The 23,611-nt window shown below is 38.1% G+C and overlaps 1 protein-coding gene across 5 annotated transcripts in view; it reads left to right on the top strand.

The window, feature by feature from the left end:
• Positions 1-22,657, top strand: part of LOC118267390 (alpha-(1,6)-fucosyltransferase) — a 44,457-nt gene extending 21,800 nt beyond the window's left edge. For 2 of the 5 annotated variants that reach the window (XM_050694581.1, XM_035581323.2), the window contains 9 exons: positions 6,439-6,625; positions 7,123-7,149; positions 10,111-10,210; positions 10,936-11,073; positions 12,144-12,297; positions 13,748-13,921; positions 16,745-16,903; positions 17,370-17,444; positions 18,031-22,657. In XM_050694581.1, coding sequence (XP_050550538.1) covers positions 6,439-6,625; positions 7,123-7,149; positions 10,111-10,210; positions 10,936-11,073; positions 12,144-12,297; positions 13,748-13,921; positions 16,745-16,903; positions 17,370-17,444; positions 18,031-18,138 — 1,122 coding nt within the window. In that variant the 3' untranslated portion in view covers positions 18,139-22,657. The remainder of the gene's footprint in view (positions 1-6,438; positions 6,626-7,122; positions 7,150-10,110; positions 10,211-10,935; positions 11,074-12,143; positions 12,298-13,747; positions 13,922-16,744; positions 16,904-17,369; positions 17,445-18,030) is intronic. The other 3 variants (XM_035581327.2, XM_035581326.2, XM_050694580.1) reach the window with 2 other exon arrangements.
• Positions 22,658-23,611: the final 954 nt, after the last annotated feature.

Here is a 23,611-nt window from a genome sequence, read left to right as displayed (position 1 = left end):
AATGTCAAAGTCATGTCAATGTCAAAGTCATGTCAATGTCAAAGTCATGTCAATGTCAAAGTCATGTCAATGTCAAAGTCATGTCAATGTCAAAGCAAAATGTCAATGTCAAAGTAAAATGTCAATATCTAAATATCTCCGTGAATTGATAAAACTCGTGATTTATTCTTAACACAAAATCCGGTTGTTAGATTTTGTGTGATGGATTAATAAATAAACATTTAAAAATCATTTAACAATGTAAAATCATTTAAAAATCAATTAGACACGGCGACGTCGCGCGTCTGCTCACGCTGTTCATGATGAAGAGTCTTTCTGTGACTTGAAACTAGGAGATCTTTTGTCCATTAATTTACGTGATTTTGAATTAATTTAATATGTCGCACGATATTTATTATAAAACGTCACATACTAATTAAAGTTATTGTATTGGAATTCTGTTTGAACAACACCAGTGCAATAACTATAAAATAAAATAAAATATAGAAATATTATCACCAGGTTTATTAATTATACAGCTGCATGCGTTATCGCCGTCAATATCGGTCAAGTTAACACGACACGTGCCATTTCATCTAATCCACACAAAACATGAGTGTACACATCACATACACGAATCATCACACATAAACGTCAGAGTGAGAGATAGGCGGGACATATATCTCTTTGATGTGCGGAATGCCCGTTCATTCATCTCTGTGTGACAGGCCTTTGCCCTGTTATGAGTCAATCGTTTCGCGAATATAAAAAGAACTTGTCAGTTGTTGTCTATTCTAATACCACTGTCCACCTGGTGGCATCAATCGTCGGAGCCCTACAAACCCTGCGTTATAATTAGTTCGCGGACAAACGCACCGGTCCCATCCGTCAGCGCGTAGTGGGCCCGTGACACGCGCGTACGCATCCGTCATTAGGTCATTGGCACCGTGACGTTTTGTTTGCTTTACGTACAAGCTTTAAGTAGGTGCTGACTTCTGGAAGTTGATTAGTATATCTTGTTATGTTATTATTATATGATGTTTATTTAACGGACTCTCAATCAACACCCAATTTGTTATACTCTACATTGGTCTTTATTTCATAAACAGTAAGAACGATTTTTCGTTGAACAAGCTTTATACATAGAGTTATTTTTCAATACAGAAAAGTTTTAGCAATTTATTCTCATTTGGATCTCAAAAATATTTTATTAAGTTTCAAAAGGAACTTAAAGGCGGATCAAGCTATTTCAATAACTGTAGAAATATAGAAACAAGGTGTATTTTTAGAATTGGAACTTGAAACGGGATATTTACCATGTTTTTCAATTCTAGTGTTGGTGACCATGTCAGTTTAAAAACTTATAAGGTGTATTTTTGTTCATGAGAATGCAATTGCTTTAAAGCGACAAGTCGTAACAAGTAACCACTACGAAAATCAACTGATAAAAATGCAAAGAAAGTTGATAAAAGTAACTACAAGCGCTTTAAACTGGCATTAGTTTGCACTAGCAACGGATAACAGAATTGCATAGTTATTCGTTATTTAGAAACCGGTTTTATATGTTTAATAGCGTGATGTAATATAGCTTATAGCTTTCCTCGATAAATGAACTATGCAGCACAAAAATAAATATTCAATTCGATCCAGTAGTTCTGGAGATTATCGTGTTTAAACAAACTCTTCAGATTTTTAAAATAAGGTAGAAGACTAATTTTAATTTTAATGTCCCTTTTGTAGATTATTTTAAAATATTAGACACGCATTTTTTATTACGGAAACAAATACTTTCGAAGATAATAATTATTGATTTAAAATATCGCGTGACGTCTTTTCTAGGTAACTCGTCAGATACGTCGAAACTTTGACGTATATCGATTGCTCGCGTGATTTCCACCTGGTTCGTTTTATCTAGCATGATGTTTTGTTATATGAAAAAATAAAAAAATACGTGTTCAATGACAGAATTATTTAATTACCTAACTGACGGACTAAATAGATGTTTTAATTTTCATACCCTGTCATTATCCCTATTATAATATTAGTATAGGTAAAAGCACAGTACTAGGTACCTAAACAATTTATTATAGAAATAGAATTGGCGTGGCCTCTGTGGCATTACCTGGTACTATTTGTTTATCGCAAAAGGAAAATATGTACACTATTGTACATACAGTAATACAATGGTACAATTTATTACCTGCAGTCGTTGCAAGGCTTTTATGAATGACTAATTGAGCAGGTGCTAATAAATCTAATAATGTACCTAATTTACATACAAATTATTTTTAAACGCACCCGACAACACAGGAGAAATTCCTTATGTAAGGGAAAGGAAAAAAATACAATCGGGTGGTATTCCTTTAATTAATAAAGGAGATTGTCCAAATCTGGCTATTTTTGAACAGGCTGCTCAACAAAAATGTAATTTACCAATAATTTTATTTATATTTTAGTAAATGTCTGACGCTAATAACTTTGTATCAATTTGTACTTTAAAAAAATCGATTTTTATTGGTATTTGTTATGATAAGACCAAGTATTTGTAGTAGTTGGCTTTGAATTTGACTTTAGTGCTGCCAATCTGCTGTCAATCTGTTGTGTTTTTCGTCAAAATGACAGATATTATTCGCTTTGTTCTTTTGCATTGTGAGTGTTGAAACTCCAATTTATTGCGTGGGAAAATACGAAGTAGACACATTAGTAGGAAAACATATTTTGTATATATATTATATGAAAATAACACTAAAGGCAGGACAGCCATAAAACATTATTGCTGCAACTGCATGGTGGGTCATAGAACAGTAGGTTGATGTGCACATATAATAACTATTATTTGGTTTTTAAGCTGGGCAAGGTACCAGAAAATTATTAATCCACCTGCTGAGTTCCTTGACCATATTTTAATTACATATGAATCGGATTAATAATGCAATTTAATAGAAAAAAAAAATGTTTTATTTCATGCATAATCAGTTTCAATAAAATGTAAAAAAATATCTAAATATAAATCTTGATACAAAACTAAGTTTGTATCTTCATTCTTACTGATATGAACTAATAAATCAAACATATATTATTAGCTGAAGTGCTTGTTCAAAAATAGCCAAAGTCCCATACAAGTTGGTCAATCCCCTTTAAATATACGACTTATTCACATGACTTATTGGAGAAATGTCTCATTTTAAAATTATTTATGTATATTCCTTACAATATTGTTAACATACCTCGATATTATTATGACACATGATGGCAATAAAGGTGTTTCAAGTCATATTGGGACTCATATTCATGACCAAATTGCTGGTACATTGGCTAGAAAAGGTGCAGTTTTTAGGAATTTAGTTCGTCAAAATTTTATGAATTTCGAAGCCATAGAACAGAAGTGTTTGTTTATAAAGTGTTTTTTTGTTCATTCAGTATTATTCGGGACTTGTTGCTTTTTATATGCTAAAGAAATTTTTGTATTTTAGAATATCACATAGCTTCAAATTGACAGGGTGCTGCAATAGATTTTGTACTTTATTGCAAAATTTATAAAGTTTAAATTCTATTAAAGAAATGTAATGGTTAGGATAGATTATTATGAGCTGCGGTCTACCTAGCGGGTTTACCGGGGCTCTGGTTCTAAAAGCAGGAGTAGGAACGGGGTGGTTTTTAGTCAGTAAGTCTGACACTACCTCTCGCCTAGCCTAAGGCGTGAGTAGGCTTTGGATGATATCCCCCCCCAAAAAGGATAGATTATTTGGATTCGAAACTTATTATTAGTTCTGTAAAGCTAGATGCTCGTTCCTAAGTGGAGCTTCAAATGGAGAAGAATGAGAAAGAAACTTCATTCGTTACTCTTTTAAAAAAGTTTCTAGTTTTAGTATCCACAAAAGCTAAATTACAATCTGTCAAGACAAGTAATGTTACAATGAAAAGTTGTAAGCTAAAGTATTGCGTGTAAGTTATACATTAAATATTAATATGAACGTTCGATATACTTTCTATTGTATGGCCGCGTTTTCGAAATGAGTAATCCTCTTGGCAGTCTTTACTTTTATTACAAGTTTGTTGCAAGTCGAACATTGTGAAATCAGGAATTCGATAGCTTTTAATTTTTTTATAACTTTTGTGAGACATACTAAATTAATATTTATTGTTATCAAATTACTCACGTAACTGTTTGACGAGGAACTCGACTAGATTCAAGCCATGCTGGAGGCTCATATTCATGAGCAGCATTCTGTTACATGAGCAACATTCATGAGCAGCAACTATTGCTCGTCAAACAGTTACGTGAGTAAGCCGATAACATAATAATTAATTCGAAAGCTTTTGTTAGGTATACAAAACATCGATTCGTCAGGATACAGGAGTATATATGTACGTATAACTTATACAAACGTTTATTAAGTCATCCTTTTCGTTTGTTATGCGTATGAGCAAATTTTGCTAGTCACTACTACTTCGATAGAATTTGAGAAAGAAAACAATGTTAATAAACAGTGTCTGAAACAGTACTCCTACAGCTACATTAGAATAATAAATAACATCAACATCTATGCGGTGAGGCAATAAAGTACAATTGGCAAAGATTACGGTACTACATTTTATAAACAAAATCCTGTGGCAAACTCGCTATCCACCGCGCGTTTTCCCAGTCGCTCGCGCCGAGTCCATGCGAATATCGCCTAGTGATGGTCGACCGCCAAGTTTGTCGATTGTACATAGGCATAGAGCAACGTGGACCTCGTACGGAGACCCGCGTTGCTCTATGTACATAGGTATTAAAAGACACTTAGTGAAATAATTCTTGGAATGAGTAAGCTAGAATTCATTGGAGCCTCACGTCTAATCATACTGCCGGTGACATGTTTGTTTACACACTCTATGTATGTACTTAGGCGTATAATTTCATCATAGAGCGCGTGTCGATACACAAGCGTGTAATGAGAAACACACGCTTTGAAAATTACGTTTGATAGGTGAGTAAGTAGCCGGAGTATGGTCTTGCGACTGATCACTAAGTCGAGCCTCTTCGGCTCCGGTGCGTGTTGTTCGTGGGAATGTGGGAGAGCCATGCTTCGGCACGAATGGGCCGACTAGACCGGAGTGAGGCCCAATTACCTCCCCAATCTTTCCGATTCCCCGCATTTGTAGCGCTTCTGGTGTTTCGGGTGTCCATGGGCGGCGGCGATTGCTTAACATCATCATCATCAGGTGATGGGTCTGCTGCGTTTGCCGGCTTATGGCTTAAAAATGATACTGTGGTAGTTGCCGAAACTGGTCTACTAATTTAGATCAGAGAGGAGGATATTGTATCGTAGATGAATGTTTTTAAATCATCCTAATCTCTTCTCGGATGAGTTACGAGGAATAGAAAAAGTAGGAAATACTTAAGGCTTTGTTTTAAACATTCATTTAGTGCTGGTATTTGGAAAGTTTCGAAAGCTGTATTGACATCATGAACGTTCGTGACAGTCAAAAGGTCATCGTGGGAAGCTTGCGTGATATGCAAACACGGACATACATATATGCATAGGTGATTAGGAAACTTGTAAGTCCTAGGTATTAGGTAACCACCCACAATTATATTTTTTATAATCAAACTTCTTCAGAAGTATAAAATAATTCAATAGTTTTCTAACAGATAATACTCAATCGTTGCTTGATAGCTATAATTGTTTAATAGTAGGAGACCAGGGGACCAGAGAACCTGATCCGATTCCCCGATCACAGACAGATGGTTTTGACACGAAAAATAAAATATTTTTCCCATTTTACAATGAAATAACAAAATACCTGCATAAACTAGTACATGAGTTACATTAACATGAAATTATTGTTATGTGGGAAACCACACCCACGTGTTGTTTGTTTTGTCGGACAACAACCTTTAGGAAAGTCCACTGGTTTGATGACAGACAGGTTTATTTCCGAATGCTATTAGATCTTCGGATATTGACACACACCTGTTAGCACGTACTCGCCATAGCTGGGGAGATGGTTACGCCACGCTGCCCTAGTTCACAATACGACGCTAAACAGTAGCGTTAAGATGTTTAGATAGAGGTGAAAGATCTCTGGAAGGTCGTGGTGATCTAATCGGGTGGATGAACCGATTGGGAATATCCTAGTATATGATAGATGTTTGTGTGGATTTTCTACGATTTTCCAAAATACAATGTTTTATAAAGTGGAAACTATCGTTTTCTTTTTCATAATATCTTCGGGTTTAGTCGTTCGTGTCGGACTTCAGTGTTCCACTGTTTTCATGTTGTATCTACTGTAGAACCTGGCTTACAGGAGTTGCAGCGGTTTGGGAGATTGTGGCGGGCTTCATTTATCTGTCAGTTTATTATATTCGGCTCTTATATTTTAAAAGTCGCACTAAAAAGCTCTTTCATACCTTTACGCAGCCAGTCAATATATAATGTAGTTTAACATTACATAGTAAAATTTCTTTGTCCACAGGGTTGCGGCTTCGGTTGCCAGCTACATCACATAGTATACTGCCTCATATTCGCGTATGCAACGGAGCGCACCCTGATCCTCAACTCCAAAGGCTGGAGGTACAACAACAAGGGCTGGGAGTACGTCTTCATGCCCATATCAGACACCTGCACCAGTGCATACGATGACAAAGTCGTTATGTGGCCAGGTAAGCATCACATCTTGTTTTACACTAATAAATGCACACGTTTTTGGAACAATTATCAATTGACTTCCCCCGCTTTGGGAGTGGAGTGTAGTATTATTCTTACTGACTAAATACCACCCTGTTCTTACCAACGGTAATTTATTACGGTTCAGTATCAGCCCTAGTGAGCCCTGTCTGTGGACCTACACTTAGCGTGCATTTAGTCAGCTGGTGTTTGTACATAATGTTTATATTACATAATTTCAATGTTTGCGTTACTATTTGCAAGCTAGTCATTTATAAATATTGTAGTGTAGTGTATTAGGTTAAGTGGCCTATATATTCCTCCAAGGATTTTAGGATTAAGTCCTCCAAGGATTAAGTCGACTTGCAGGAATCTTTAGGATCAGCTAGGATAGCTTTTTAATTTTTAAGCATTCTGTAGTTATAGGAAAAATTAATATATTCTAACATAGTCTGTTTTAAACTCACGTTTTAGTTTTTTTATTACATTTCAGACCTGGATAATAAATACTCGGTTGAAGGTACTAAGTTTTTTTTTTATTTTTACTTTAGTTCATTCATATTCACATATTTTCAATATGATAATACCATCTGGAGAAACTTGGCAATCAAATTGAGAAAGTACTTACTTTTTTGAGTCTGCTAAAAATGTCAAAATAAGTTATGTCTCACAGAATCCATATAATTATTGCTGCCATAATTAAACTCAAAGTAGTTAAAAGTTTTATCAAGTTTTAACATTTCAATAATTAATCTATTGCATCTTTATTTCAGCTCAGAAACGTAATAATTTTTATTTATTTACTTTAAGTTAGTGTAATTAGAATAAATGATAAACCTTCCGAATAGACTCTGATCACAATATATAAGTATTTTTTTATGAATAAGAACGTTCCAAAATGTATATTTCAGCTAATATTTTTCATTTGACCTTGTATATTGAATGGAGCTAAGATATTAAAGCTTAGGTCCAATACACCAATCATAATCATTGGTACACATAGCTTAACACTGGTGGAAACGGATTCAACTAAAATATGTTTTTTATATGGAAGGATGTGTGCTATGGATGTGTGCTACGGATATGTGGTATGGATGTGTGCTATGGATGGTCGCGAGTGATGTAGCAATGTGCAGATACATCGTATACTCAAGCTGAACATTTTGCTCTATCTCTGGTGGAAAAACCAACCTAATGCTAGTTTTACAGTATTCTAATGACGGAAGATTTATAAACTGAAAATATTTTATTTTTATTTTCGAGCTAAAACAAGATTGTCAAAGAAAAGCTTCAAAAACTATTTGCTTGACATCGGGGACAGCTACGGCGATTTTCTAGAAAGAACGTTTCTGAACGATCCACAAACGCAGCGTACCACGTGTAATTGTATACATTGTTTTTGTTTAGTATTCGATTGTGTAGTCTCGTTCGCGTTATGCTTGTCTTTTGACGTTACTCGAGTAGGATCTGTCGAAAATCTGCCTTATTGGCAACGACCGTCGAAGTAATAAGTTTTTATTGATCTAAATATTCGCATTGATAGAAAACATTATGTGTAGACAGTACGATATATGTACGCCTCCAAGCAATAACTTGGTAATGTATAGCACATTATGGGATTCATGCAGAATTTATTTATAAGTACAGTTCCTTAACCAGTGGTGGCGCCCTCTAGTCATCGCGAAAATGTTAGCTGTCATGAACAGTACTTTTATGAAATGTTCAGTAACGTTTGAGTTTTTTATTTTAAACTCCAGCTGAGCGCGGCGTAGTGTGTCTCAAGAAAAATTTAACGATATTCGAAGAATGTCCCGAAGATATGCAGTGGATCCCTGCACCAGTAAACTTGACATGTAAACTTTGTACTAAGTGTTATTCTGGGATGTGTGTAAAGGGTACTGATGTGAAAACGAGGCCTCGTTGTTATGTGAGGTGATACATGTATTGGTAAACCACACTGAGATGTTATTTTCTGATGAAGGCAGGAATTATTTTATGCTTATCTCACCTAAACCACAGTGACCACCATTAGCACCCAAAAAAGAAGAATGGTCGTCTAAATAGATCAGGGAATTTCCATTTTGCAAGAACTGTTACGGCATATACACTAACAACAACATTTCGTGAAAATAAATAATTTGATAGTTTCCTCATTCAAAAATAAATTATTTCTTTTCAATACAATAAAATATTCAAAAATAATCACCCTTTCTTTCACAGGTTTAATGATCTACTTATTTTTCTAATTAATAAGTCGGCTATTTGACGCAAAAATCTGTTGACGTCATAAAGCACTATTTCATACAAAATTCATAGAGAATATAGTTTTTGACGTTTCAAAAAAAAAAAGTATTGAATTTGACTAGTAGCAAATTAGTCTATTGTCTTTTACAACAATACAAAGAATAATAAGTTTAGCTTATACACGTCACAAGCATAATGCGGACGGGGCTTCATTTAAACATCAAGCTTATAAAGTAGTTGTGACTTACATGTCAATTCAAAATAATTTGTTATTCTGTTTGTCAGTAGTTCTTGTAGATGAGTCAATCTTTCCTCACGTAATGTCATCATCCTGTGGCCTTGAACAATGTATTGTACATATGTCTGTTAAACAATTAAACAGCTGTGCCGTTAATGTTACGATTACATTGTATCGTCGAATTTCAGTTTCTGGAAACTCTAGTCTAGCCTTTAAAATTCTAATCTAACAACAAAATGTACATACTAATTAAATAATTAAAAAAAATAATAAATTATTATTTCATTATAATTTTCATAAGATATACTAAATTAATTATTATGTTATCGGCTTACTCACGTAACTGTTTGACGAGGAACTCGTTTCAAGTCATGCTAAATTGTCGCTCATGTATATGAGCCACTAGTATGGCTTGAAACTAGTCGAATTCCTCGTCAAATACTTATGTGAGTAATCAAAACAAATTATTGACATATTAAAAAAATCTATTTTAAAGTATTATACAAATTGTGCGTCCACAGTGCGCTCTAAATATAAAAAAAAAAATATGAAAAAGAATAAAATGTCATGGCAAATTGGCTATAACTAGGCAACCTCGTATCTCCCATTCTTTAGATAGTTAAAGTATTAGATAAACAGCTAACCGTTATGAAACTAAGTCATATATGTGATGTAGTTATTCTATGTAAAAACTATTGTTTGTATATTATGTAAAGTGAAGTAACATTGTGATATCTTCGTAAATATATGGCTATTAGGTACACAAATATTTCAGTATTCGTACGCACGTATAGATAATATTATGTGTATTATATATAGGAATGTACAGTGGCCAGCAGGTTTACCTACTACCTAAACCTGTTCATTGGATTTTCGCCTTAATACACAAAGCAATATAGTTGAAAATTGAAAATCTAGCAGAGAGATAGACAGGAGTAGGTAACTGCTGTTCACTGTAAACAGAACCCTGTATTAATGGTATTATTGTTTCTATTTCAGTAACGTATGACGCCAAGGTGTTAGCCCTGACGTTCATAGACTCGATATCTCAGAAGCCCAAGTTCTTACCGCTCGCCATTCCTAAGGATTTGGCACATCGGTGAGTTGATGTTGCAGTTTATTTGTTTTATAAGGTTTTATTTAGCGTGCCCTGTTTGTTTGTATATTTGGGTCTTTAGTAATTGGAATTTTACTCACTTTCTGATGACAGATCGATCTGATATTTGGTACACACCCTTAATCTTGATGATCATAAAATATAATCTATTTTTTTCCACAACTATCTCAGGTATGGATATTAAACAAAAGTGCTTTATTGGTAGAATAAAGCTCATTAAAGCCGTTCACTTAAAAAAAATATTGTGTAAGATTTCAGTTTATTGGATTTACTAAAATAAAACTAAACTAGTTTAATTTTTGAACTGAATATTGAGCTTATCGGTATGTATCATGTAGGTATGTCTAATGTCATAATATTTTTACTAATTAACGCGTTGATAAGGAACATGACAAGAGAACTTTTAATTAAAATTGACGTTAAACGAAACATGGGACATCAGATTATATTATCATATATTTTTACATATTTGGTGATTTTTAAATGTTATAATATCGACGGTTGAATAGCTAATTTCTGTAAGCGAATTTTTTTGCGATATTGAGCTATATGCGGTATTCGGAATAAGCGTTTTTTTCCATCAAATTATGTATGATGAAAATATCGCTTAGATCAATTAGGTAGCCTTTCAACCGTCGATATGACTGTATACAAATGGTGGTATAAATGTAAATCTCTACAAATAAAATTTGATGTCTCTTTTTCAGGATAACGAGATTTAACGGTGATCCATCGTCATGGTGGATAGGCCAGATGCTGAAGTACATTCTGAAGCCGCGGCAGGCGATGCAGAAAGCTATCAATGACACTATAGCTAAGATGAACTTCAAGAAACCTATCGTTGGGTAAGATAACTACTTTAGTTTTGTTTCATGGTATGGAGTGACCATCAAGCAGATGAATTTCCTGATGGTAAGCAATCGATGCAGTTCATGGACACCCGCACTATTCGTTCTTCGGAGTCATGGATGAGTTTACAAACACATAATTTCATATACGCATCAACACGCAGAGCCGGAACAATCATTTACGAGAATCGAATCCGCGACACTGCAGCAACTCGTTGTCCAGCCATTGCACTAACTGTTTAATCATACAATTACAAAAGCGCGGACCCAAGTCCTTAAGAAGATCTAAAAAAATACATACATTAAAAAAATACTAATAACTGTTATCGATATTTCGATGTAAGTAGGAAAATAATTGCTAAAAATTCGTACACACAAAACTGTGCTCAATTAAACACATTTTATGGTTGCGATAAGTCGAATTTTCCGCGAAATTAATTGCATTTACTGCCGCTACGGCTAGTTTGTACGAGTATTGTTTCAGTTTTATTTACTCAGTAACGAGGTAATGTGGCTTATGTAATGTTGGTTTATTGATGTGTGTTTCTTATACAATTTGTAATAATAATTCATCAATTTTGATTGAAAAGTGATAAAATTGTAAGAGATACATTTCATAAGACACTCGTACTAGATGAGCCGAGACACACAGATAGGGAGAGAGAGAGGGAGCGCTCAGGGGCCTTAGTCTGCTATTACAATTGTATCAGAATGGTCGATCACTGATCAGTGCAAGAGGGATGGAGCTATACAACCTACATAGCTCCGTCCCTCTTGCACTGATCAGTGATCGACCATTCTGACACAATTGTAATAGCAGACTAAGGCCCCAGGGATAAAACCCTTGGGTGATTACTAGCTTCTGTCAGCCGCATGCCACATATAAGTGTGATATAAGTAGGTTGAGTTATAGTGTAGAAGTTATTTCACATATCACTCCTGATCCAAATTTCATCCTAATCCCTTCAACTATTTTGACGTAATTCAGTAACAAACATACACATAAACTTTCACATTTGTAATATTAGTAAGATACAAATATATCAGGTTCACGTCATGTATTCCAGGGTCCACATAAGGAGAACGGACAAGGTGGGCACGGAGGCGGCGTTCCACCACATCCACGAGTACATGGTGCACGTGAAGGACTACTACGACCAGCTCGAGCTCACCCGCCCCGTCGCCGTGCGCCGCGTCTACCTGGCCACTGACGACGCCAACGTAAGTACACTATTGTAGTTCCACCACATCCAGTACATGGTGCACGTGAAGGACTACTATGACCAGCTCGAGCTCACCCGCCCCGTCGCCGTGCGCCGCGTCTACCTGGCCACTGACGACGCCAACGTAAGTACACTATTGTAGTTCCACCACATCCAGTACATGGTGCACGTGAAGGACTACTACGACCAGCTCGAGCTCACCCGCCCCGTCGCCGTGCGCCGCGTCTACCTGGCCACTGACGACGCCAACGTAAGTACACTATTGTAGTTCCACCACATCCACGAGTACATGGTGCACGTGAAGGACTACTACGACCAGCTCGAGCTCACCCGCCCCGTCGCCGTGCGCCGCGTCTACCTGGCCACTGACGACGCCAACGTAAGTACACTATTGTAGTTCCACCACATCCAGTACATGGTGCACGTGAAGGACTACTACGACCAGCTCGAGCTCACCCGCCCCGTCGCCGTGCGCCGCGTCTACCTGGCCACTGACGACGCCAACGTAAGTACACTATTGTAGTTCCACCACATCCAGTACATGGTGCACGTGAAGGACTACTACGACCAGCTCGAGCTCACCCGCCCCGTCGCCGTGCGCCGCGTCTACCTGGCCACTGACGACGCCAACGTAAGTACACTATTGTAGTTCCACCACATCCAGTACATGGTGCACGTGAAGGACTACTACGACCAGCTCGAGCTCACCCGCCCCGTCGCCGTGCGCCGCGTCTACCTGGCCACTGACGACGCCAACGTAAGTACACTATTGTAGTTCCACCACATCCACGAGTACATGGTGCACGTGAAGGACTACTACGACCAGCTCGAGCTCACCCGCCCCGTCGCCGTGCGCCGCGTCTACCTGGCCACTGACGACGCCAACGTAAGTACACTATTGTAGTTCCACCACATCCAGTACATGGTGCACGTGAAGGACTACTACGACCAGCTCGAGCTCACCCGCCCCGTCGCCGTGCGCCGCGTCTACCTGGCCACTGACGACGCCAACGTAAGTACACTATTGTAATGTGGCTAATATCGATCTCTACCTCTACAATGAGTTTGAAGCAATTGTATTTGTCGATAGTCACTAGCGACGATGTAAATTATTTGTATGGCAAATTTTAGTACCACAGGTAGAGGCGTTGTTAAATTTGCCATACAAAATATTTTCGTCTATCGACTATCGACAAATACTATTGCTAGAGGTACTCTACAGACCACAGAAGCTATACAACTAATGTCAAAAATTGGATTATATTCGATTTGCGTTATAATAGATTGGATTACGAACGATTAAAGATCTCAATCTTTATCGAGATTGTTATTTATAGGCATATGATGTGCAGTGCACAGTAGGCCTTATCGAAGACAGTAGACTAATTTTAGTTATATCGATAATTTTATGGTTATAGTGTTTTATGTATCTGTGTTCTTCCCCGCAGGTGTTGGAGGACGCCCGCAGCAAGTACCCGTCGTACGAGTTCCTGGGCGACGCGTCCATCGCCAAGACGGCGGCCACGCACCGCCGCTACACGCCGCTGTCGCTGACCGGCCTGCTCGTCGACCTGCATCTGCTCGCCATGTGCGACTACCTCGTCTGCACCTTCAGTAGCCAGGTACTGCACTACACTCACACACTACTCTACTAGTATTCTGTCGCTGACGGGCCTGCTCGTCGACCTGCATCTGCTCGCCATGTGCGACTACCTCGTCTGCACCTTCAGTAGCCAGGTACTGCACTACACTCACACACTACTCTACTAGTATTCTGTCGCTGACGGGCCTGCTCGTCGACCTGCATCTGCTCGCCATGTGCGACTACCTCGTCTGCACCTTCAGTAGCCAGGTACTACACTCACACACTACTCTACTAGTATTCTGTCGCTGACGGGCCTGCTCGTCGACCTGCATCTGCTCGCCATGTGCGACTACCTCGTCTGCACCTTCAGTAGCCAGGTACTGCACTACACTCACACACTACTCTACTAGTATTGTGTCGCTGACGGGCCTGCTCGTCGACCTGCATCTACTCGCCATGTGCGACTACCTCGTCTGCACCTTCAGTAGCCAGGTACTAACTACACTCACACACTACTCTACTAGTATTGTGTCGCTGACGGGCCTGCTCGTCGACCTGCATCTACTCGCCATGTGCGACTACCTCGTCTGCACCTTCAGTAGCCAGGTACTAACTACACTCACACACTACTCTACTAGTATTGTGTCGCTGACGGGCCTGCTCGTCGACCTGCATCTACTCGCCATGTGCGACTACCTCGTCTGCACCTTCAGTAGCCAGGTACTGCACTACACTCACACACTACTCTACTAGTATTGTGTCGCTGACGGGCCTGCTCGTCGACCTGCATCTACTCGCCATGTGCGACTACCTCGTCTGCACCTTCAGTAGCCAGGTACTGCACTACACTCACACACTACTCTACTAGTATTGTGTCGCTGACGGGCCTGCTCGTCGACCTGCATCTACTCGCCATGTGCGACTACCTCGTCTGCACCTTCAGTAGCCAGGTACTAACTACACTCACACACTACTCTACTAGTATTGTGTCGCTGACGGGCCTGCTCGTCGACCTGCATCTACTCGCCATGTGCGACTACCTCGTCTGCACCTTCAGTAGCCAGGTACTAACTACACTCACACACTACTCTACTAGTATTGTGTCGCTGACGGGCCTGCTCGTCGACCTGCATCTACTCGCCATGTGCGACTACCTCGTCTGCACCTTCAGTAGCCAGGTACTAACTACACTCACACACTACTCTACTAGTATTGTGTCGCTGACGGGCCTGCTCGTCGACCTGCCTCTACTCGCCATGTGCGACTACCTCGTCTGCACCTTCAGTAGCCAGGTACTGCACTACACTCACACACTACTCTACTAGTATTGTGTCGCTGACGGGCCTGCTCGTCGACCTGCATCTGCTCGCCATGTGCGACTACCTCGTCTGCACCTTCAGTAGCCAGGTACTACACTCACACACTACTCTACTAGTATTCTGTCGCTGACGGGCCTGCTCGTCGACCTGCATCTGCTCGCCATGTGCGACTACCTCGTCTGCACCTTCAGTAGCCAGGTACTGCACTACACTCACACACTACTCTACTAGTATTCTGTCGCTGACGGGCCTGCTCGTCGACCTGCATCTGCTCGCCATGTGCGACTACCTCGTCTGCACCTTCAGTAGCCAGGTACTACACTCACACACTACTCTACTAGTATTCTGTCGCTGACGGGCCTGCTCGTCGACCTGCATCTGCTCGCCATGTGCGACTACCTCGTCTGCACCTTCAGTAGCCAGGTACTGCACTACACTCACACACTACTCTACTAGTATTGTGTCGCTGACGGGCCTGCTCGTCGACCTGCATCTACTCGCCATGTGCGACTACCTCGTCTGCACCTTCAGTAGCCAGGTACTAACTACACTCACACACTACTCTACTAGTATTGTGTCGCTGACGGGCCTGCTCGTCGACCTGCCTCTACTCGCCATGTGCGACTACCTCGTCTGCACCTTCAGTAGCCAGGTACTGCACTACACTCACACACTACTCTACTAGTATTGTGTCGCTGACGGGCCTGCTCGTCGACCTGCATCTACTCGCCATGTGCGACTACCTCGTCTGCACCTTCAGTAGCCAGGTACTAACTACACTCACACACTACTCTACTAGTATTGTGTCGCTGACGGGCCTGCTCGTCGACCTGCATCTGCTCGCCATGTGCGACTACCTCGTCTGCACCTTCAGTAGCCAGGTACTGCACTACACTCACACACTACTCTACTAGTATTGTGTCGCTGACGGGCCTGCTCGTCGACCTGCATCTGCTCGCCATGTGCGACTACCTCGTCTGCACCTTCAGTAGCCAGGTACTACACTCACACACTACTCTACTAGTATTCTGTCGCTGACGGGCCTGCTCGTCGACCTGCATCTGCTCGCCATGTGCGACTACCTCGTCTGCACCTTCAGTAGCCAGGTACTACACTCACACACTACTCTACTAGTATTCTATATTAAAGCAATTTACAACAACAACAACAAATGGTTACATGACAAGATACAAATTTACATATTTGGGTAGGAACTACCGGGGTCCTTAGTCCGCCACCCTATACTCAGACGGATGGTGAGCTACCAGTCGTTGTTAAAATCGACTAAGGTCGTAGTCCTACTGGCTGTTTATTGATAATAATGCACGCTATACACCCTACGATTTAACTGTATAGTCGAACTGCCCTAGGTGTGTAGAACAAACAGTTGAACTGTTTAACTGAATCGAATCAAGGATATACATCCTGTAAAACTATACTGTTAAAACTATAATATCAATCCTTTAGTAAAACAATCTTGTTAATCTTAAGAGACCTCAATGGCATTCCCTACTTACAAACAATGATGTATGTGTCCCCAGGTCGGCAGAGTGGCGTACGAGATGATGCAGACGAACCGCGTGGACGCGTCCGACAGCTTCTTCTCGCTGGACGACATCTACTACTTCGGCGGACAGAACGCGCACGACCGGGTCGCCGTCATGCCCAACGACGGCGCCTACCAGGATATATCCTTCCAGGTAACTATATTACACAATATCAACAGCTTAGTCCCATCATCATCAGCCGAGAGACGTCAACAGCTGAACAAAGGCCTCCTCTTTAGGCTTAGTCCCATAGGGCGATTTCTCGACTCCTGACTATCGTTTTCTTTTGCTTCTTCTCTAATAATATTTTCTGACTTATTTCGTTGCGGGATCCAAGACAGTAATTCATGCGACAATGTATTTATTAGTGATACAACATGGACCTAACATGGTTTAAATGTTAAATTATGAAATGAAATAGAACATGATTTACCGTGTCATGGCAAAGTACTACCGAATTTGGATTCATTGTTGGCTTTAAAATTAGTTGGAAAAGGACTGTAGTAGAAATATACCTCAATTCAATTCAATGCACCGAATTTAGAAATCAATTTCTCAATTAAACAGTTATCCGAACTGTAAATATTATTGTAATAATTAATTTTATTTACGTTTTCAGGTTGGCGATTTAATAGGCATCGCGGGCAACCACTGGAACGGTTACGGTCGAGGCACCAACAAACGAACAAACATGGTGAGACTAATTACTCTACCTTTATTATTGTTATTATATTATTTCAAATAATCAACTCGTTTCCAAGCATTTTAAGCAAAATTATAATTATTATAATAACAATTATTTTAGTTGATTCAGGTGAATGGATGATAAAATATTCTTCCTTCCCATTGTTGAATTTTATTATGTAAGCAATGTAGGTAAAATACGTGGATTGTTGTTCTTGTCCGTACTACTATATCCCAACCTACAGTAATGTTTCAGTACCGCTACCGTGAGTTTAAAGCAATAGTATTTGTCATTTCATTTCAAATTTTTTGATGTTAAATTTTACGTCTCTATCGAACCTGTGGAATTAAAATACAAATAATTTACATCGTCGCTAGCGACCATTGACTAATACTATGGCTTCAAACTCATGGTAGAGGTACTGGTGAACATTTATTTAAACATTAATCCTCATGCTATGCTTTTCAAAGATATACAGAAAAACGACCAGCATCATAATTTTCATTAGTACGATATGCAGTTGAGAAAGAATCTCCATACATAGTTAAGTTAATAATTTCACTATAGCAACTGACATCTTCCTTTCTAATTCCAGAACGGACTGATACCCTGGTACAAGACTGCGGACCACCTGGTCCTCTACCCATTCCCGGAGTACAAACAGGTGCCTCTCTACACAGACACGCGACAGAAAGACTTATAAGGAAGGCCCTAGTGCGGAGCTGCGGACTACTCGGAGCTGCGGACTACCTAGCGGGTTTACCGGGGCTCCGGCTCGAAAAGCAGGAGAAGGAACGGGGTGGTTTTTAGTCAGTAAGAGTCTGACACTCCCTCTCGCCTCGCCCAAGGCGGGAGAAGTCATTGGATGATTTTCCCCCCTCAAAAAAAAAGGAAGGCCCTAGTGATCCCCTACAGACGCTAGGAAGCTCGTAGTGGTCCCCTACAGTAACAAGGAAGGTCCCATTGCCCCCCACAGACTCTGGTAACGTGACCTAAGTGACTATTAACAGTTTCGTTGTTTAATTACATCGTGTGTTGTGCAAGCATGTGGGAGTTGCAATCGATAAGAGATTGTATACAGGCTGGATGTAAAAACTAGGCCAAAAATAATATTTTTTACAAAATTAACTCTAATTACAGTGTGATTAAAGTTTAATTCTCATTGACGCATCACGGGCGGTGGTTTTATTAAAAATGGATTAAGAGATCTCGCACAATTAATGAATCATTCTATCTCAGTCTCGCCTGTATACACGTCTCTTGCGCGTAGAAATAATATTTATGTCGTTAAAGTTTTCGTGAAAACGTCTTTTACGGGCTTGTTAATTGTTAATGGACTGTCTTTAATTAATTAATTACTGTATGTACTGTGAGCGTGAACCCTCTGCATTTCTTTACTTATGGTTTACAGCGATGCGTAACTGATTGACCAAGTGACTCGACTCTGAGCCCCTAGCGTGGCTTGAAATGAGTTGAGTGACGTTGTCAAACAGTTACGTACGTAAGTAAGCTGTAAATCATAATTAATTTAATAAGTCTGCATTTCTGTTGAATTTTTGAAATATGATTGTTGAATTATAGATTAAGGTTAATATAAATCTATAGAATGGGTTTACTGTACACTTAGTATGAGTTCGCTTTACCTTTAAAGTTATCGGCGCTTTGATTGGTCGGCTCGAATAAACCAACCAATGAGAGCGCCGAACGCGTTCTCGTTTCGATTACTTGTAAAGTTAAAGGAAACTCGTACTAAGGGTACTGATTGAAAACTTTGATCTTTTATGAAATGAATTAGGAGATGTTGAAAGTGTATCATTATGATTTGTATTGTCCGCATTTAACATGTTATTCAAGTTAGTACAAATGTACTATTAAACGATTAAAGAATGTAATGTACAATTGAAAGAGATGATGTTTTTAAGGAAAATTTAACCTATTAAGTTTCCACTGTAAAGTCAAGCAGCTAATTTAATATCTAATTGTAAACAATTACGTTTTCCTAATTTTAAACCGTATTATCAACTTCATAGATCTAAAAATTCAAACAAATTTTCTGCAACGGTTTTACGACTTGACAACTAAGAAAATAAAACTGTCTGAATCAACAATACTGTACCCTCAGTACGACATTAAATATAAAGCAAACTCATACTATGGGTACCGTTATCTTAAACAAGAGCGCGATTGGCTGGGTCGAACCAATCAGAGCGCCGAATGCGCTCTCGTTTCGATTTAGTAAAACGTAAAATAAACTCGTACTAAACCTTATAATTCTGTTCTGACTAACTAACAAACAAGGCATTCCTTATTTGCAGTTTTGGCTAACACTTATACAATATTAAGAATTAAAAAGTAAACAGTTTTCATTGTCAATATAAAACTTAAAAACTGATTAACACATTGAACGCTGTTGTGGTGATCGGTGACCGACGTTAGCGGAGGATTTGCCTTCAACAGTTTTCTGTTGGCAGCCAAAGACTTAATTTTGAGTCGTAATGCGCTAACGGCCAGACCACTGCGCAAAACATTTGCGCATAATCACAACTCATTTTAAACGACGATGCATTTATCCGTTGTATAAACTATACACTGTTTAATGAGTAAATGGACTTATGAAACTCACAATTATTAATTTAGCATTATTTTTATACAAAACCAGTTTTTCTTGAACTACTATTATTATGTTAAATCATAGACTTAATATTTAAACAAAGTTTTTAAAATTATGTATCCGTGTATGTATTTATACATTCCAGTTTAATTTGTTTCATGTATAATTTAAAATATTATTTATTCCTAATTACTGTATATTGAATTTAGACGAAAGTGGTTTGTAGCTCGTAAAAGAGTGTGTCAGTAAATCGCCATGTTTTTCTGTCTGATTGAAGTGTATGTGATACCCATAGTATAATTGGGAAATGTAACGAAATGTCACAAAATTTTATTATTAGTCAATTCGAATTTTCAAGTGAAACTCAATTATTTTTAGTGAATTACAGTGTAGAGTAGAAATTATCAAAATTATTATTTTAGTAAAGCAGATCTGATAATGATAAGAAGAAAATGTCCGACTTTCTAGTTTGGTTTGTATATTTAATTCAAAAGTGTAATTCCACTATTCGCCATTTGAAAAGAGTATGTTTGAGAGAGAGGGAGATCTGTAATTAGAAAGCATGTGAGGATTCCGTAAACTCACATTTGGATTCGTAATAGTCCCAACAACAAAATATAGATGTCAAAAATAAAATCTAATTAAAAGTGAATTTATTAGGATACACTAGTGCTCAATTTGTTTCGGCACGAATGTTTGCTTTTGATTATGAGGCCCGACTGTGATTGAAACTAGACGAGCACCCTCGAATAGTTGTTGCTTGAGTAAGTTTACTGTGTTTAATATATCTCTCAATAGTTATTACACAACAATAAACCATTAGATTAATACAAAAAATAACAGTACCAACAGGTCCGGTGGTCTCAAAAATGATAATTGTAGTCAATAATAAAAATAGTTGGGACTATTACATCACATAGTTTGATTAAGAATATAGTACTGATATAAACGTTACAAATACGGCCTATACATATGTGTTATACTGTCCATCTGTGCATGTCCTCTATATATTTGAATGTAATGTGTATCTTTGAACCAGCCATGATAATGTTGGTCCAATGTCAGGTTTGTTACAAACTGTTGGATCAAATATTGGTCGTAATGACTTTGTTTATTCACGTTGCTATTTATTTATCTTTCCACGTTTTGCCGCCTTATTGTACAGGTTATAAGAATCCAGTAAATACTGAAATGATAAAGTGATATAATCTCTTATGACCCATCTGCTGTGTTGTTCTCTATTTGGGTATTTTCTTCAGCCAAATACATAATTATTGTATCGACTTTTATAGTATACACGGTGTAAATGGAACGCTCCCAAACGCCACAAATAGGTGATGGCAAAAACGAGCTTTATGTTCAAACAAAACTATTAATTTAATATTTATTTTATGTAATAATAGTTGGAATCAATTGGTTAAGGCTGATGTTGCATGAATAGAAAATGGAACGTTTTTCGGGAGCGTTCTGTTTACACTTTTTATATTCACACAATATCACATTTTCATTAATCGATTTAAAGGTTATTATGTCATAATATGAAATTGCGAAAGAGTATTCAATGTGATTAGTTGGAAAATACCCTGTTTTGATTTTTTGAGGTAGATTATTACATATTATTATGTTTGAAAGATACGGATCTGATTAAATATAAAAAATGGGCCATGAATACGCCATAACTTAAAAATCGATAAAAAATAATGTATGCAATCATTTTACTTGCAAATGATTCTTTTTGGTAGTTGTTTGTTATGAAAAACATTTGATTATGAATTTTCTACTGTTATTTTATAAATGTACCTAGACCTACATTATAATTATTTATAATCTGTAAACAAGTATTTATTGTCTATCCGCCGCACTCAGAGACATTTAATGATTACTTAAACTATTCCTTAGTAACGATTTTGTATCGAAAACCATTGCTAAGGATTGGGTTAAGTAACCATTAAATGACTCTGAGTACGTATTTATGTGTGTCACATAAGTATTCAAGATGTATAATCCAAGTGCTAATACGTACATGCCTTATCTGTTAATTATATGTCATTAAAGGAATTTAATATGTTAAAACAAAATGTTTAAAAAAATATATGAAAAAGTAATACTCTCGAATAGTGCAATGTTTTATGTATTTCTTCTTCTTTTTGTTATTTTTTCTATAAGTATCGTCGACATTGTATTGTAATTCTCGTGAGACGTGTTAAATTAATCATGTTTAACGGCGTTATGTGTTGCGTCAATGCTGATCTTGAGTATGAGCCCCCATCATGGCTTGAAATTAGTCGAGCTACCTCGTAAATTGCCGTAAAACATAATTAATTTAGTATCGTCGACAGGTTGTACCACAGATAACATAATCTTCCAAGTTTAAAGATTGTAGTCAAGCATTTGTATTTCCGTGTAATTCCATGATTTTTGTTTCCATAGTAAGTAATGATAGTTTCTACTAGAGCGGTGATATATCTGTATTTTTTAACTTTGTATCTGTCTGAGCTTCAGTAAGATTTATGATAAAGTAACATGGACCTAAAATGTGTGTATATAGCTTAAAATTATAGTGTATATAGAAAGGAAAATAATATAAATTAATGGCAATATGTGGAGGTCATTTCTTTTTGTTTCATTTTGCATACCTTTAGAATCTACCTACCTACTAGGTATATCCTATCAACTAACTGAGTGAAAGTCCGCGTAACAAAAACAGTACGAACACTAACAAGAGTCGATACAAATAGAATATTATTCAAGATCACGATGAAGTTGAAGATGATATAACACTACCGTTAGCACTGTAACCGAGAATTTAAGAAATTTAAAATCCCATTCCACTTTGTCCTCACCAGCGAAATAAGCCCTATTCTTCCCAACTAGGATAGCTCCATGTGGCAACAAAGTAATCTTACACTAATATATAAAGCTGAAGAGTTTGTTTGTTTGTTTTATTGGGCTAATCTCCGGAACTACTAGTCCGAATTGAATAAGTATTTTTGTGTTAAATAGACTATTAATCGAGGATGGCTCTAGGCTATAAAACATCACGCTACGATCAATAAGAGCTGAGCAGAGCGGGTTAACCCGTGCAGGAGTACCGTAACACGAGGTGAATAAATACAGAAGAGGGGTGAATAAATGTTCTAAAAATGTTCTAACATCTATTCAACCTATTCTTGTGTCTATTCATCTTTTGAATTCTATTCACCCCGTTTAAACACGCGACTCCTACTACCTACCACACATTATACAGTATGCATCGTGAAGATACAACGATGTTTTTCCTCGTATCGTTTCTGAGAACGTGCGTGATTGCCACTTACCCTCTTTATGAGCCCCGTTACTTTATACTGCGAGGTTTATCAATTTCCTTGTGACTTCGCGGAACACAGTGGCGTATTCGTATTAATGTGCGGGGCCCATTGTGAATTCTATTAAGGGATCCTGCGACCTCATACAGATGTTCTTGGAAATACGAAAAATTAATAATAGACTATCTAAAGGAAAGTGATTCGAAACTTTTTAGCTCTATAGCTTGTACCTAAGATTCACTGATTACATGTGAGGTTCC

The sequence above is a fragment of the Spodoptera frugiperda genome, chromosome 6, assembly GCF_023101765.2.
Source record: "Spodoptera frugiperda isolate SF20-4 chromosome 6, AGI-APGP_CSIRO_Sfru_2.0, whole genome shotgun sequence".
Lineage (NCBI taxonomy): Eukaryota > Metazoa > Arthropoda > Insecta > Lepidoptera > Noctuidae > Spodoptera > Spodoptera frugiperda.
This window is presented reverse-complemented; position numbering and strand designations above follow the sequence as displayed.